Source organism: Oryzias melastigma, linkage group LG14 (genome assembly GCF_002922805.2).
Source record: "Oryzias melastigma strain HK-1 linkage group LG14, ASM292280v2, whole genome shotgun sequence".
In the NCBI taxonomy this organism is placed as follows: Eukaryota; Metazoa; Chordata; class Actinopteri; order Beloniformes; family Adrianichthyidae; genus Oryzias; species Oryzias melastigma.
The window spans coordinates 10,200,964-10,215,543 of record NC_050525.1 but is presented as its reverse complement, the minus strand read 5'-3'; the positions used below and the strand labels follow the sequence as shown (position 1 = coordinate 10,215,543).

The 14,580-nt window shown below is 37.7% G+C and overlaps 1 protein-coding gene across 2 annotated transcripts in view; it reads right to left on the bottom strand.

The window, feature by feature from the left end:
• Window positions 1-14,580, bottom strand: part of LOC112142700 (roundabout homolog 2) — a 138,611-nt gene that overhangs the window by 38,100 nt on the left and 85,931 nt on the right. For both annotated transcript variants that reach the window (XM_024266234.2, XM_024266235.2), the window contains 5 exons: window positions 11,607-11,778; window positions 8,061-8,266; window positions 2,105-2,186; window positions 1,823-1,988; window positions 1,301-1,467 (listed from right to left, as the gene is read on the bottom strand). In XM_024266234.2, the coding sequence (XP_024122002.1) occupies window positions 1,301-1,467; window positions 1,823-1,988; window positions 2,105-2,186; window positions 8,061-8,266; window positions 11,607-11,778 (793 nt within the window). The remainder of the gene's footprint in view (window positions 1-1,300; window positions 1,468-1,822; window positions 1,989-2,104; window positions 2,187-8,060; window positions 8,267-11,606; window positions 11,779-14,580) is intronic.

Here is a 14,580-nt window from a genome sequence, read left to right as displayed (position 1 = left end):
TCAATGAAGAACTATTATTCCTTTCACACCGGATCTAATGATCTATCCTTGTGAATTTTTTCAACCCGTCACACAAAAAGATAGTTATAACCATCCAATTGTCCTCCGTATATGAACAAACAAACTGTTTTGATGTTAGCAGAGTAGGAGACGTTCACGGTATATGTAAGAAATGTGTGTGGCTTTCATTAATGAGCTGCAGAGAGAGAAATAAGGTCTGTCTACATCGTCCCTCTATTCCACGAGGTCTTTGAACCACATGCTGTGGGTGCGAACAGTGAATTCCGCTTCATTTCCAGCGTATTCCGGTTCAAAAGAATTTGATTTTGAAACGTTCAATGCGTGAACAGACAGGCATTGTAGACACAGATCTACAGCAGAGTGAGAAAAGAATTTAAGAGTCGGGGATTGACAAGTGTAGCATTAGTGGCATGCAATAAAATGTGATCTAAAGTCACAAAAATGTTACAACAACTAAAAATATATATGTAAAATATATATTGAAGATTATGCCAATGCCTATAGGGGTGTGTATTGGCAAGAGTCTGGCGACACAATACATGGTTCACGATACGATATGTATCGCGATGTATCCCAATTTTTCAATTTTTCACTTTTTCACTTTTTAAAAGAGTATGACTTAGTAAGAAATTTTATCTGAATATTAATATGTCTTTCATTGTAATAAAATGGTAAAATTAACTTTATTTAATGATCATGTTAATCACTGCATTTGTATCTCAAACACAAGTTACTTTTATTTAAGCAAATTTGTGATGCTTTTATTTTGGTAAATTACAAAATATATTTCTTTTTAGGGGAACAGTCCATACTATCTGATTTCCACAGCAAAATATTTTTCAGTAAGAAAAAATAGAATGAATGTGCCTTAACTAAAAGTGTGGTCGAAAGTTAAGGTGGAAAAGGACGCACGTAAATAATTAAATAAATATTGCCAAGTTAACATTTTAAATCGATACAAGTATCGTCAAAAAAAACATTGCGATATATCGCCGAGTCGATGTTTTTCCTACACCCCTAGAGCCTACCCATTGTGCGGGTGGAAGCTGTATTTGTGACCGTAGCAGTAATCACAAGATTAAATAGGTAGCAAAGATTCATGGACAGTCCACCAATAGCAGAAAATTATGACGTAAATTCAGTGTCCACATGTGCAGTGAGTGTGGGTAGGAAAATTTCACTTTATGACTGTAAAGTAATTATGTCAACAGTTGAACAATATCTGGAAGAATGTGACCCCAGGAACTAAAGCTACAGTGTCAAAGGGTCATCTCTTTACCTTGGGTCCGGACAGGGTCAGACACTGGGCTTGGGTCGCCCAGTCCTTGAGCATTGACCGCCCTGATGATGAACAGGTATACAGTTTTGGGTCGAAGGTCCTTCACTGTGAACTCCGTGGTCTTCACGTGGTCGGCCACGGTTTGCCAGCTGTTACTCACTGATTGGCTATCAAGAGGATTCATCACATTAGTTCTGTATTGGAAGCTGCTCTGAGCGTTAAAGTAACAAGTCAAACATACTGGAAGTAAACAACCACAATGACTGATGAAATCTTTTGAAATGCTTCCTGTCAGTGTGAACAGCAGTTTGCTTTTAGCATTAGGGGGATAAAAAAAAGAAAGCAAACAGTACAAAAGCAAAGATATATATTTAAATAAATTTAGGTCAATGGAAGCCTCTTAAGATAAGAAAAGTTTCTGCCTGGTGTGCTTGAATTCCCTACAGAGACGCCCACAACTGTTATTGCCATGAAAGTTCGGGGTCACTAAACGCTGCTTAGGGACATAGGTCACAGACGCACCCGAAAGCCTCGATGACATAGGAGGACACAGGGGAGCCCGCCTCTGGCCCTGGTTCCCATGACAATGAGATGCTGCTCTTGGTTACATTAGTGACCTCTGGCTTCGAGGGGGGCCCAGGGAGGGTGGTTGAATTGTGGAATACAAAGTCTATGGGGTCCATAGAGTCTGGGGGAAGCAAGGCAGATGGAATTACCAACCAACAAGCAAAGAATACCAAGCAGTGACTTGTTGAATAAACTACAACACTCAATTTGATTTTGTTTATTTCCAGGGAAACTGACCTCTCACATCCAAGTAAGCACTCCATGAAGTTTCCCCACTGGAACTGGTAGCAACACAGGTGTACAACCCAGCATCAGACAGCTAAGGAAGACAGGAGATTATTTTCAATCAAGCTTAAATTCAATGTACACTTTTATTAATTGGTTTGATTGTAGCAAACAACAAAGGAATACATCACCCCTCTTAAATTACCTACCAAATATCATCTAAGGGTATCACCAGTAGTTTAGCCTTAAAGATGTACTGTATTTTAAGAGATCATATCACATTTTTGTTGCATGGTTTGGCCGAGAGTACAACCTGAACAGGTGCGACTTATATGTAATTTTTGTAACCCTTGTGGGGTCCAGATGACCCCACCCTTACATTGACGTCTTATCCATCCATGGCAAAGGTGGAAAAAGATGGACAGGATTTCATGTCTCCCAAGGTTACCAGTGAAAATCAAAAACCATTGAAAGAAAAAGTTCAGTGTGCTGTCTTGTAGGGTCCAGATGACCCCGCTCCCAACGTTAACGGGCTTTGGACAACACCAGGTTAATAAATGGGAACAACCAATAGAAGGCACTGTTTGTATCTGTATTTGCTAACAATACCAATGCAGAAGAAGAAGCGCCACTCAGCCTTAAGCTACGTTTGGACTGGTGTTGGTGTAGTGTAGTCAAGCATCCACTTCCAACAAAAAGTCTATGTAAACTTGAGTATATACACTTTTTGGGCTTGTGCATTCAAAACGTTTGCGTTCATCCGTCGCTATGCAAGTTTTTACAACCGCTTTCACACTACATACACTTATCCTTGAACGTGCTTTGAAAGTTTAACCAGGTTGAACTTTGGCCAATCAGAGACTGGGATTTGATAGTGACACATGAATGACATTTATTAAAAAAAATAAATAATTGTTGTTTGCACCTGGCTGGAATTACATGACGTCAAGTCTTTCATATATTGGAACAGAGTTGCAAAAGAAAAAAAAGCCTATAAGATTTGCAAGATTTGCCCCTCTGATATTTCGCGCTAAGCCTCTTCCAACTGTAGGTGGTAGACATGCGCTAGTTAACAGTAGGGAAAGAAGAGAAGAAGAATTGTGAACCATTGTAAACACTACGTGCTAAACATGTGTTTCTTCCTACATTCACACTAGGCATGGAGACGTGCGTTTGAGCGACCACTTTTAATGTAGTCTATGCAAATGCCAGTTTTGGGCTTTTGTGTATAAAACACGTTAAGGCATCACTACAGTTTTTCGGGCTCTACGTACGTAATGTGCAGTGATTGTGGGAGCATCAAAAGTTGAGCTAGTTGAGCTTTGACCAATGCCAATTAGCATCCTTTCCAAGACACAGAATTAGACATCCCTGAGGTTTCTTCTTTTTTTTTTCTTTTCTTTCCAGAATCCGGTTACTTTTATGAGTTTTTTCTTAATGAAAAGGGTCTAACTGGTTTGAAGCTCTTTGAGGGAACCGTGTAGTTTATTTGGACTATATAAATAAAATTGAATCGAAACTCATTATGAAGGAGAAATCAATAGTAACAACTGTGAGTACATGCGCGAGTATCGGCTAGCGACAGTCCTGTGGGAATACTAGATGCTAAAAGGGCATATAAAAATCCACGTTCAGGTATTTCATGAACACAGTACATGCCAGGTGTTTACATAGCATTAAAATGTGTTTAGTGTATTCATGAATACGCATCAAATGCCTGATGTGAATGTAGCATTACGAGTTTTGGCGACGTAGACAATGAAGAATTCAACAAACTTTTGAAATGCTACAAAGACTTTAGTTGACTTGTTTACATGTTCTTTATGCTATGTTATAGGAATACTATATCTATCTATATATAGATAGATAGATATATATATATCTATATATACACATTCCACTAGAGCAGGGGTGTTAAACTCAATTACACAAGGGGCCAAAATCCAAAACACACCTTAGGTCGCAGGCCGAACAGGATAAACATTTATTGAACCCTCTGAAACGTAATTTTTAAAACCGTAACTTTTTAACATAAATATGAACTAGATATATAGCATTACCTGTGATAATGTTAGTGTGAATGCTGTAAGCTGAATTTGGCAACTGAAGATGCTACTGCTAACAGTTAAAGATGCTGAAATTGATAGCTGAAAATGCTGAAGCTGATAGCCAGCAAAAATATTACCTAAATGCCAAAAACTTAGGTTAGCTAGAACAGCTAGCATGTAGCTGACAAAATATCTAGACTTCAAAATAGCCTAAACACAGAAAAAAGCCTAAATTAGCCAAAACAGCTAGCGTGTAGCTGAAATATTAGCTTCACTCCAAAATAGCCTAAAAAAATCATTAAATGCCAAAATAGCCAAAAAAGCTCACAAAACTTTAAAACTTTTAAACAGTGACTTTTTAATATTATTATGAATAATAATACATCATTACTATTTTTCCAGAACAAATCAACTTAAACCTTAAACAACTTTCAATATTTTACTCTCCATACAAAAATATTTTGTAAAAATTAAACAAGTTTAAAATAATCAAAAGATAACATCTGGATGATAATAAAATAAAACGATCTGGAGAGCCGGATCTGGCGGGCCTTGACTTTGACACGTGCTCTAATGTTTCATCAAGCTAAATAGCCATCAATGTGTTATGGTAGTGAAGCGTGCAAATATTCTTTTGTATTTATATTCTATTCATACTGTCTATTATCATTATGTCCATGTTACCGTGTTTTGTTGAATATGATTCTCCCAAAAGTGCAACCTATACTGGAGTGCAACTTGTTGGATTTTTTTTGTCTGCTGTGACTTATAGTCTGAAAAATCTCGTTCTCTTTTACAGTTCGGCACACAGAAGCATCCTTTGTAACTGTGATCCCCCACGGTTTCTCCAATCCCTTACGTCAGTCTGGCCTTTTGAAGGAGGTTTGCAGCTAGTAGTACAGTAAAAATGCATTAACCTCCACTGGCCTGCATTTGGCACCAGAAAATCTTTAGAGTGGATGAGAGGAAACTTTAAAACTGGCCAATGAAAAAAAGAAAAAAAAAGAGAGAGAGAGATCCCAGTAAAAGCTTACATTCATTTTCTTAATTGATTTCCTCCAGTAATGATCACATACCATTCCCATATCCATCAGCATTATCATCACTAGTGCTGACAGGGGAAATAAGAGATATGACAGTGTATTTTATACTGGCAATGCTTTAGGAGGCTCTGACAGCAAGTATGAGAGGAACAGGAGAGTACTTTGACACTGTAGCAGGACACTGTATATTGCAGTTTCTCCATTATACTATCCCCGTTAGACTCCACCTCACCGGTTGCTGTCCTCCAGCCCTTCAGTGTAACTGCTGCCTCAGAGATTCAGACTAAAAAGCAGCATTTAACGGCTTATAAAAATCAATACTTGCTATTAATCTTTAAAAGCAACTGAGGGTACTTGTCCCTTTGAATCATATTCAGTTGACATCATCTGACACGAGGAGAAAATCTGGACTCTCTTCAGGATGTACAAAGTAAATAAATAAAGAAGAATAAAGACATGCTGTTGTGTGTCAGAATTTGAGATTGTTCTGCGGGTTTAAAAAAACAAACTAAAAACATTTTCCCGCACTGATGACCGAACAAAAGCTGTTTTATGTAACCCTACTGATATCCTAGGCATGTTTACATTAAAAGTGGGGTCATCTGGACTGCGCTGAACTTTATTTTTCAAGGGTTTTTTATCTTCACTGGTGTCCATGGCAGACATAAAATCCTCTCCACATTTGCTATGGGAGGAATCACACATCAGTAAAAGGGTGGGGTCATCTGGACCCCATAAGATAGCACGAGGGTTAAACACAAGGATCCAAAGGACATTGCAGTCAGGATCTTTAGTTTTACTTCAACTTTGATTATTATAAGAGGGAAAAATTCTAAGTTTGGGACAAAACTAGCCCCCTGGATAGGCACATCTGCATATGTACTGAATGACAGAAGTTTCTTCATATAGTCACCTGTCAAATGTAATATTAAAAATGCAGATTTTTCTCTTCTATCAATGCAAACGATACAACAGATAACTTTTTTTAGAATTTAGCTGAATATTTGAAAACAAATAAATATTAGCAGCAATAATGTTGATTAGTAAAAACCATTCTGCATGGCTGAAGACCTCTTGACTGCCACCTGACTGCTGCCCTACTACCAACCTGACTGCCATCTGACTGCAACTTGACTGCCACCTGACTGCCACCTGACTGACGCCTGACTGCCACCTGACTGCCGCCTGACTGCCGCCTGACTGCCACCTGACTGCCGCCTGACTGCCAACTGACTGCCACCTGACTGCCAACTGACTGCCACCTGACTGCCGCCTGACTGCCGCCTGACTGCCACCTGACTACCACGTGACTGCCGCCTGACTGCCGCCTGACTGCCACCTGACTTCCGCCTGACTTTTTTCAAAATTCTTTTTAACCTTGTAAAGTTAAAAAACAAAGAAGGTATATCAAATAATTGACAATAAACTCATCCTAAATTGATACAAATAAATAAATGAATACATATTATTAGTTTGGTACTCACCGCCCATGAAACTGATTGTGCATCTACAAAAAAACCCATATTAACCCAATATTAATCCAGACCAGTTTTTCTGAAAGGAACATGACATGGGATGTATGACAGACCAAGTGGACTACAGAATATATATCTGATGTTTTTTTGTTTTTTTTTTCTGTTACACTGACTTCACCTTGGATTCTTATAGGCTACGTACTGTATAAATCTACAGATGCAAGCAACGGAATAGTTTTGTACTCCACTATTATCTTATAGTTGTGTTTTGTTGCCTAACATCCATCAAGTTACCCCTTTACTTCTACTCACTGAAAAGTGGGATTTTCACAACAGCAGAGGGTCAGTGTTTGTGCCCTGGTCACATACAGGAGGTTACCTGTATAAGTGCTGTTGGTTTTGGGTCGCCCAAGACTGTAGAAGGTCGTAAGGGATGTATCTTAAGAGGGGTGCAGGTTTGTCGTTCTGTTCCTTTGAGACTCCTGTGACTGCCTTAAGGGATGTCATGAAGATGGAATATACCATTGTCACATGTGTGGTATTTGTGAGGATTTTGTAAGTTACACACACTTGCAATGTATGGGGCATGGTGTTGTATTATCACCACACTCCAGTTGTTGGGATAGGGCTTTTTTACGTCCCGTTAAGGGTCACAAAGGGGACACAACCCTGTACTTCATCCAGGCTTGGGACAAACACAGGGAGACCCAGATAAGTATAGATACATAGACAGTAGGGACTTGAAGAAGGACCCACAATGGAGTAGTGCACCCCTGGTTTCCTGCACGCCAGTCCTACATGGAGCCAACCAAACCATCCAGTTGCTTGGTATGGCGCTCAACAATAAAGGAGCTTATCGATAACAGATTAGTTAGGGGAAGGGTGAGACTAGCTAGTTTTTGTCTGAGTTGCTTTCCTTCTTTCCAGGCCAGAGTTTGTTCATCCTAACTTCAACCATCTAGATCCGGGGTCTCAAACTGGCAGCGCGCGGGCCATTTGTGGCCCCAAGTCAATATTTTGTAGCCTCACTTTAATATGAAAGTTCAATGTGTATTAAGCAATATTTTTTGTCCACACTTCTTTGATGACATCTTTGTATTTGCCTTGTGATGTTTCTGCTTGTTTTATGTTTAAAACTTTGCATTGGCTATTGTCATTCCTCAAAAAAGTCCTTAGCAACAGTTGCTAGCGTTGTTATGTCCTGTCATTTCACAGGACACACAGAAGATATTACTTAGTAGTACATAGACATGAACAAATGTTCAATAAACTTGTTCAGAAGACATAGACAATGGACCAGAGGTTTAGAAATTGCCTTCAGAGTATGTCTTCAGTGGCCTCAAGGTAAATTGAGTTTGAGAACCCTGATCTAAGTTGTCTATAAGTCCAGTCAATGACCAACCCGAGTATTTTGGATCTGAAGACTGCCGTGTTCCAGTAAGGAAAAGCGTGGGTCTTTTCCAAGCAGGTTTGCTCCATTTTTTCTCCAGGTTACTGTCGGTTCTGGATCCCCTGAAGCTTGACATCTGAGGACGGACACACCTCCTAGCGCCTGAGTTTGGTTGGACGGGCCTTGTCGAATGATGGGTGGTGGGCGGTCCTTCAGAGCTAAGGTGACAATCAAGACAAGAATGTCATTAGTTCAATATATATATATATAAATAAAGCCATATTTATCACATAAATATGCAAAAACTAATTGTCAGCCTTGTGAAAGAAAAAAAAGTTTGTGACCTTATCCCAAGGTGCTAATTTGCGAGTGGAATAATTGCATTAGTGGTTGCATGAAAATCCTCGACATCACTGTGATGGATTTGTTGTGAAAGAAAGTGAGTGTTTTGTGAGCGTTTTCCACGGCAGGGCGGTGTACTCGTGGCACTGCATCACACCTTGGAGCCTTAATTACTAGGTAAGGATTAACGATGCTTTACCCTCAGTGCTAATTACCATCTTTTTTATAACACCTTTCACACATTCAAGCCTGTCCTCCCTCCTCTGACTCAGAGCTGCAGCCCCCTTTTAGCAATCCCTCTTAAAAAAAAAAAACCCTGACAAAACCTAAACTCTGAATTAGCATGTCAAGGACAACAACAACACGCCACTTTCAAAGCGTGTTACATCACCCGGGAAACAGCCGCTCTTCTCTGAAACGGCCATTTTCAGTTCTAAATCTCAAACCTCACTTCAAGTTTCCTCGCCACTGCTTCTCACTGTTATCAGGTGAGTACAGCAGGCTCTTCTCGCTTTATCATTAATCACGCCTACTTTAGCACAGCTATCGAAACAGCATCTGCTTCAAAAAAGCAGAAAAAAGTCAAGCGCAACATATGATACACCAGCTCAAACCTCACCGACAGCCACAACTGATATTTGTTGACATAGTGTTACTTCACTGAGAAGGCTGTATAGTGTTGACATTTTCTTGGAATGTGAAAGAACTATGAATAAGCATTTTATTCGCCTTTTATTAGCTGAATAATTTCTAGATTATTCTAAAAAAAATCTTTGACAGCATTCAAACTATGATAAAACAATGTGTGTGCTGCTATAGTCATAAAGGGGCCGTACTATGAAAAAACAACTTTTTGAGCTTTTAAATGTCTTAAACTATTCATTCCTTACTATAAAGAACTCCAAAACAATAGTTCGATCAATTTACGCATTTCTGAGCAACCCTAGCAGCCCCTCCCATACCCATGAAAACTAACAGGTTCTCACGTGCTGATGTCACAGAGTGAGACCACCCCTTTCAGGAAGAGTCTGCTCTGACAGCTCCGCCCCAATCTAACACCAATGGTCAATTTCTCCACTGAGCTAGTGGTAATCAGCAAAAAACGTTCATTTTAGATGCAGAATACCGTATATCCTCCAGTTGTGTCCTGTCTTTAATAAATTCCAACTCAAACAGGAGTTTCTTGCTTCAGGAATTGAGTCGTTTTACTGCCAGTCAGGAAAAAACACACAAAAGTAACTAATATTTTATAAATAATTTGTTTTTTAGTGTTTCAAAGATAATATATGATCATATATATGGATATAGTTTACTCTGAAAGGTTTAAGAAGATCATGGTATGACCCCTTACTACAAATGTAACCGCTCGATGGGGAAACATCGGCTGAATCTTCTAAATTTCATGCCGCTGCCCGATTTTTTTTTCTTTTTTTAATCGTTGGTGTGGTCATGAATGTAGGAAGTCAGGCAGCTGTCAGATGTGCAGAATTTTTTTCAAATCCCCAGGCTACTGGGGCTGGTGGCACTTGATATAGACAGTCGCCGTTCAGAGACATTTACACATCCTCTTACACTTACACATGTGGGGATCCACCCTGTGGCCTGCCACCTCGCCTCAAAATGTACCAGAACTCCCACTGACCAATATCAACTTTTACAGGAAAATCCTCCAGTCACCATCAAATGTTTACTTTTTCTCATAACCTCTCTAACCATGTTAAAAATGTGACAGTTTCCTCCAGATTACAAATGCCGCCGTGCGACTTTGCTGAAAAAAATAGCATTTTTGATTATGTGACTGTAGTCTAACCAACTGGGTAGAAACATAAACATTAATCTCTGTACTGATTTGGACAGTCTTTTCAGTGCTAGCACCAGTTACAATATTTAAATTTATACCTATTTTGTTTAATCTCAATCAGCAGAATCAACATTATTTTCAAAACTATAAGCAATACCAATGATAAGAATAAGAGAATTGCACAAGGTTTTATTCTTTTAAAGACCTACCCAATGAAAATGGTGTTTTGAACATGTTCTTGTGGCATTTTTCTCTGGATAGGGGTCATATGTGATTAATATAATTAAGAATATAATGGCATTTCTGCGTATTTCTTTATTCACATTGTGAATCAGGGCAAAAAAAGTGTTGTTGGAATAGAAGCCATAAGCTCCCTGCTCTGCTCCATCGTGATGTATCTACTTGGATACAAATAGATCCATGAACGTCTTTGTTTGAGCTGGAATCTGGCTCAACTGTACAGCTGGTTAGCTCTAATATTGCTCGCCATTTTTGCCGCACCAGTAATGTTGGGTTTTGTTTGTGTGGGCCTATAAGCTAGCAGGAAAGCACTTTACAGATGGATGACGGGATGTGGAGGGGGGCTTACTCTGCACCAACAGTCCAGCCAACAAGAAATTTCTAATAAACTCCTGTCAATCTGCAAAAACCTAGAAAATGACAATTTAAAAGAAAAAAAATGTAAAAATAATCATAATAAAAGACCACTGGGAACAATTTTAAAAAATAGATCAAAAGATGATTAGAATTTAATTAGACAATTAACAAAAAAAAAGGTAATTGATTTGGTTTAAAAGATGTATTATTGTTAAATTCTTCAGCAGATCTAGACATTGCTCTGACCAAGCTTCCAAAAACCACCCCAGGCATGATGCCAACTCTTTACCCATCTTTGTTTTACGCCATCTGTCAACGTCAGTTCCCCCACACGGCACATTTTTCACGCAACATTTTGATATTGATTCTTCTCCTTTGACTGACAGAACAGGAGTCATTTTCACTCAAGAAAAAAACACAAAAAACACTTCAACAGATGCTAATTTAGCAAAGTGTGAGAGAAAAAGCCGAGACACAAAAGGAAGGTGCGGTATGAGGAGCTCCAGCCGGGAGTGGCACTTCACGCTGACTTTAAGGATCTCTTTAAACAATGCACAATTTCACCAAAAAAGACAGCTTTTTTTAAATAATTTGAACAATTTAAAGGGAAATTATTTGTGTTTAAATTGTATAAATTGTATTTTTAGACAGGCTTTTATTTGGTTGACATTTTTAATAAAAAGGGAAAACTACAAAAGGGAATCTTGAGAAATGTAATTTGTTCTTCTGGCTCTTGTTTTACAGCACGCTTCAAAGTTGAACTTTTTCCATGACTTTTAATGACAACTGAGTGCGTATGCTTTGGCGCCCTGCCTTACCGTCTGCTACCTCAAGCTGAGCCTTGGCCATGATACTACCTGCCACAGTCAGGGCTTGGCAGATGTAGTACCCTGCATCCGAGCGCTGTACAGATGAGATAGTCAGCTCGCCATTCACAGACACAGACACACGGCTGTCCCCCTGGGCAGACTGATTGGGGAACAGAAGATCCTGCAAGGACAAACAACAGTGGGAATGTAAATACAATGAAACAAAGTATTCTTCCAGACTAGAAAAGTATATTTTTCACTTAACAGTACCTGGATGTGTTTACTGGCTCAAATTTGTTTGCAATTTTTATTTTTGGAAAAGCTTTTCTAAAAAAATATCTGACAAATTGGGTTTAGTTATTTAGATATTGAAGTTATAAATATAGGTGATGGTGGTTCATACAGATTCATTTGCTTGTAAATGCAAACATTAAAACCTGTTTTTGCTACTTTATTGTGGCAAATATATATATTCTTTTAAAAATGTATTTACCTTGACAAAGGGTTTTGATTTTACCCAAAAAGTATTTTTCCACTTTATTTTTGAATTTCTTTATTTTATTTTTTTTAGAGTATAAATTACAGTTTTTTCCGTAGTTTGCGACTGATACCCAGGTGCAACTTATATTTAAGTTCAAGTTACGTGTGATTTAAAATAAATAAATACATTTTCTGTTTGTTATTCTTGCACTAATAACCACAAGGGGTCACTGCAGGTGTGTGTATCCATTCTTCTACTTTTTCTTCTACAACGCAGAAGAAGAAGAATTATTCCAAAGTGACACAGAAGACAAAGAATTCAGTGGATTTTGTGATTTAAAGTGATATTTTAGATTTGTTAGCATGTTCTTTATGACATGGTTATCTTAATAGTTGTTCTTATTTTGTGCTAATATAATCAATTCCTTCATGTTTTATGAAAATAAATGTGATTTTCGTAGTGATATCTAGTCTGTTATCTGTATCTTTTAGATGAAGAGAAGATGAAATGTTCGTGTATTCTGTTAAATAAATTTTACCCCAAAGTGAAATATATGTCGTCTTTTCTTCTTTATTGTAATTTTTTTTCCTTCTTCTCTATTTTTACCATCTGCAGCTTATACTCCACAACAATTTACGGTCCCACAAATATGGAACCTCAAAATCGTGCAAAATTCCTAATAGTTCTAATGTGGTAACACAGTAGGCTGTGTTATTTTGGAAAATGCATGACCGCAAATTGGAGCACGGTTCATAAAAAAGCCTTTAAGTGTTTGAATTTTTGTTTAATTTGTATCAGATTTTCAAAAAAATATTGTATATTACTAATATATATTATATAATAAAAAGCAACATATATTACTATATTAGTGGCTATATGAGAATATAATTTAGCTGTCTGTGCTAGTTTGTTGTACCATATCTATACATATATATATATATATATATATATATATAGTATTATGCATAAGTAAATTTTATATTTAAGTGTGTATTACTATATCAATAGAATTTAAGTTATGATATATGTTACCTATATTAATCATAATATGTGGTATATATTACTTCTGTCAGTTTCAATTTCTCCATTTGACCTCTAATCTTCTCTATATTTTAGCTAAATCCTTTTTTGTTTCATTTATGTTCAGATTTTTCATCCCTTTTAGCTGCATAACTTAATTAATAAACTCTTTGAAGAACTATTTGTCCTTGTTTTTTTATGTATTTTTCCTTTTCATGTATATTTGTTAACATTCTTTTTAAGTATCATTTTTATGTTTTTGTCGTTATGCAAATCAGGATCATTGTCATTTAAACAAGGGGTTCACCTTTTGGCTAATTACCACAATCCACACTTTCAGCTTCACAAAGTGGTGCCAAAACATTACAGTAGAAAAAAGGATTTTCTCTTATGCCACTAGCATAGAGAGGGATAGCTAATTGCTCAGTTTAATTAATTAGCTGTCAAAGCAGTTGTTCTGGAACAATGTTCTTTGGACAAATTAGACTAAAGTGGAAATGTTTGTCCTTAATGACCGTTTACAGTGAAAACAAAACAACAAAATCAGCTCAAACACCTCATGCAATCTGTAGAAACCACTGTGGTGGAGGAGTGTTGCTTTATTGTTCACTGACACCACGTATAGCACACCAACACTTGACATTACATGTGGTAAATGTTTAAGAAGCTTGGTTTACAAGTTTACAATCACGGCGCTAGCGATTAGCACAGTTAGCATCTGCTGTGCAGCCATCTCTGTCAGTTTAACACTAAAAAGAGACAAAATCCTGATCGTTTTCTATTGAAATGCCTTTGTATGTCACTGTTTGCATTAATACAACCCAGTTGAGACACTTGCTGTCAGTTCAAAGCGGTTTTTAAAGAGTTATTGATTCCAGAAGTCCAAATTTGTGAACATCTAGATTGACTGAACTGTTTCTGCTGCCGTAACGGTAATAACATGTGGTGATCCGTTCATGACACGCAGACTTCTAGTAGAGTATGTATCCGGAATAATAAGCTAGAAATATAAAGCGCTGATCATAATAAGAATAAATTAAATGTTTGATACTGATCGGGGGGCAACAACTGATACCGATGGAGTCATCAACCACGATTTTGGATCACGTGATCGGATCGGCACATACCTTGTGTGAACTAGGCGTAAGATTAGGGAATGACATAAGCTCCTATAGTAAAAAGAGTAGCCGTACAAGTGCTTTAGTATGGCTAAAAACGTATCATGTAATAAAAGAATAGTATATTTCATAGCTGCAACTCAACCTTGGAGATCATCACGAAGAAAAAAAAAAATCAAAAAATTGTCTACATTCAGTCCCTATGGTGGTGAAAAATGGGAGAAATTTCCTTTATGTGAATGAGGATCAGGTAAAGTTACTGCATGTTTTTCACTTCTGTTTCCTCAGTTTATCACCAATGTGATCCTTTTATGTAAACCAGCATTCATGGTAGGGGTGTTGCGGATCACGGATTATCCGTGGT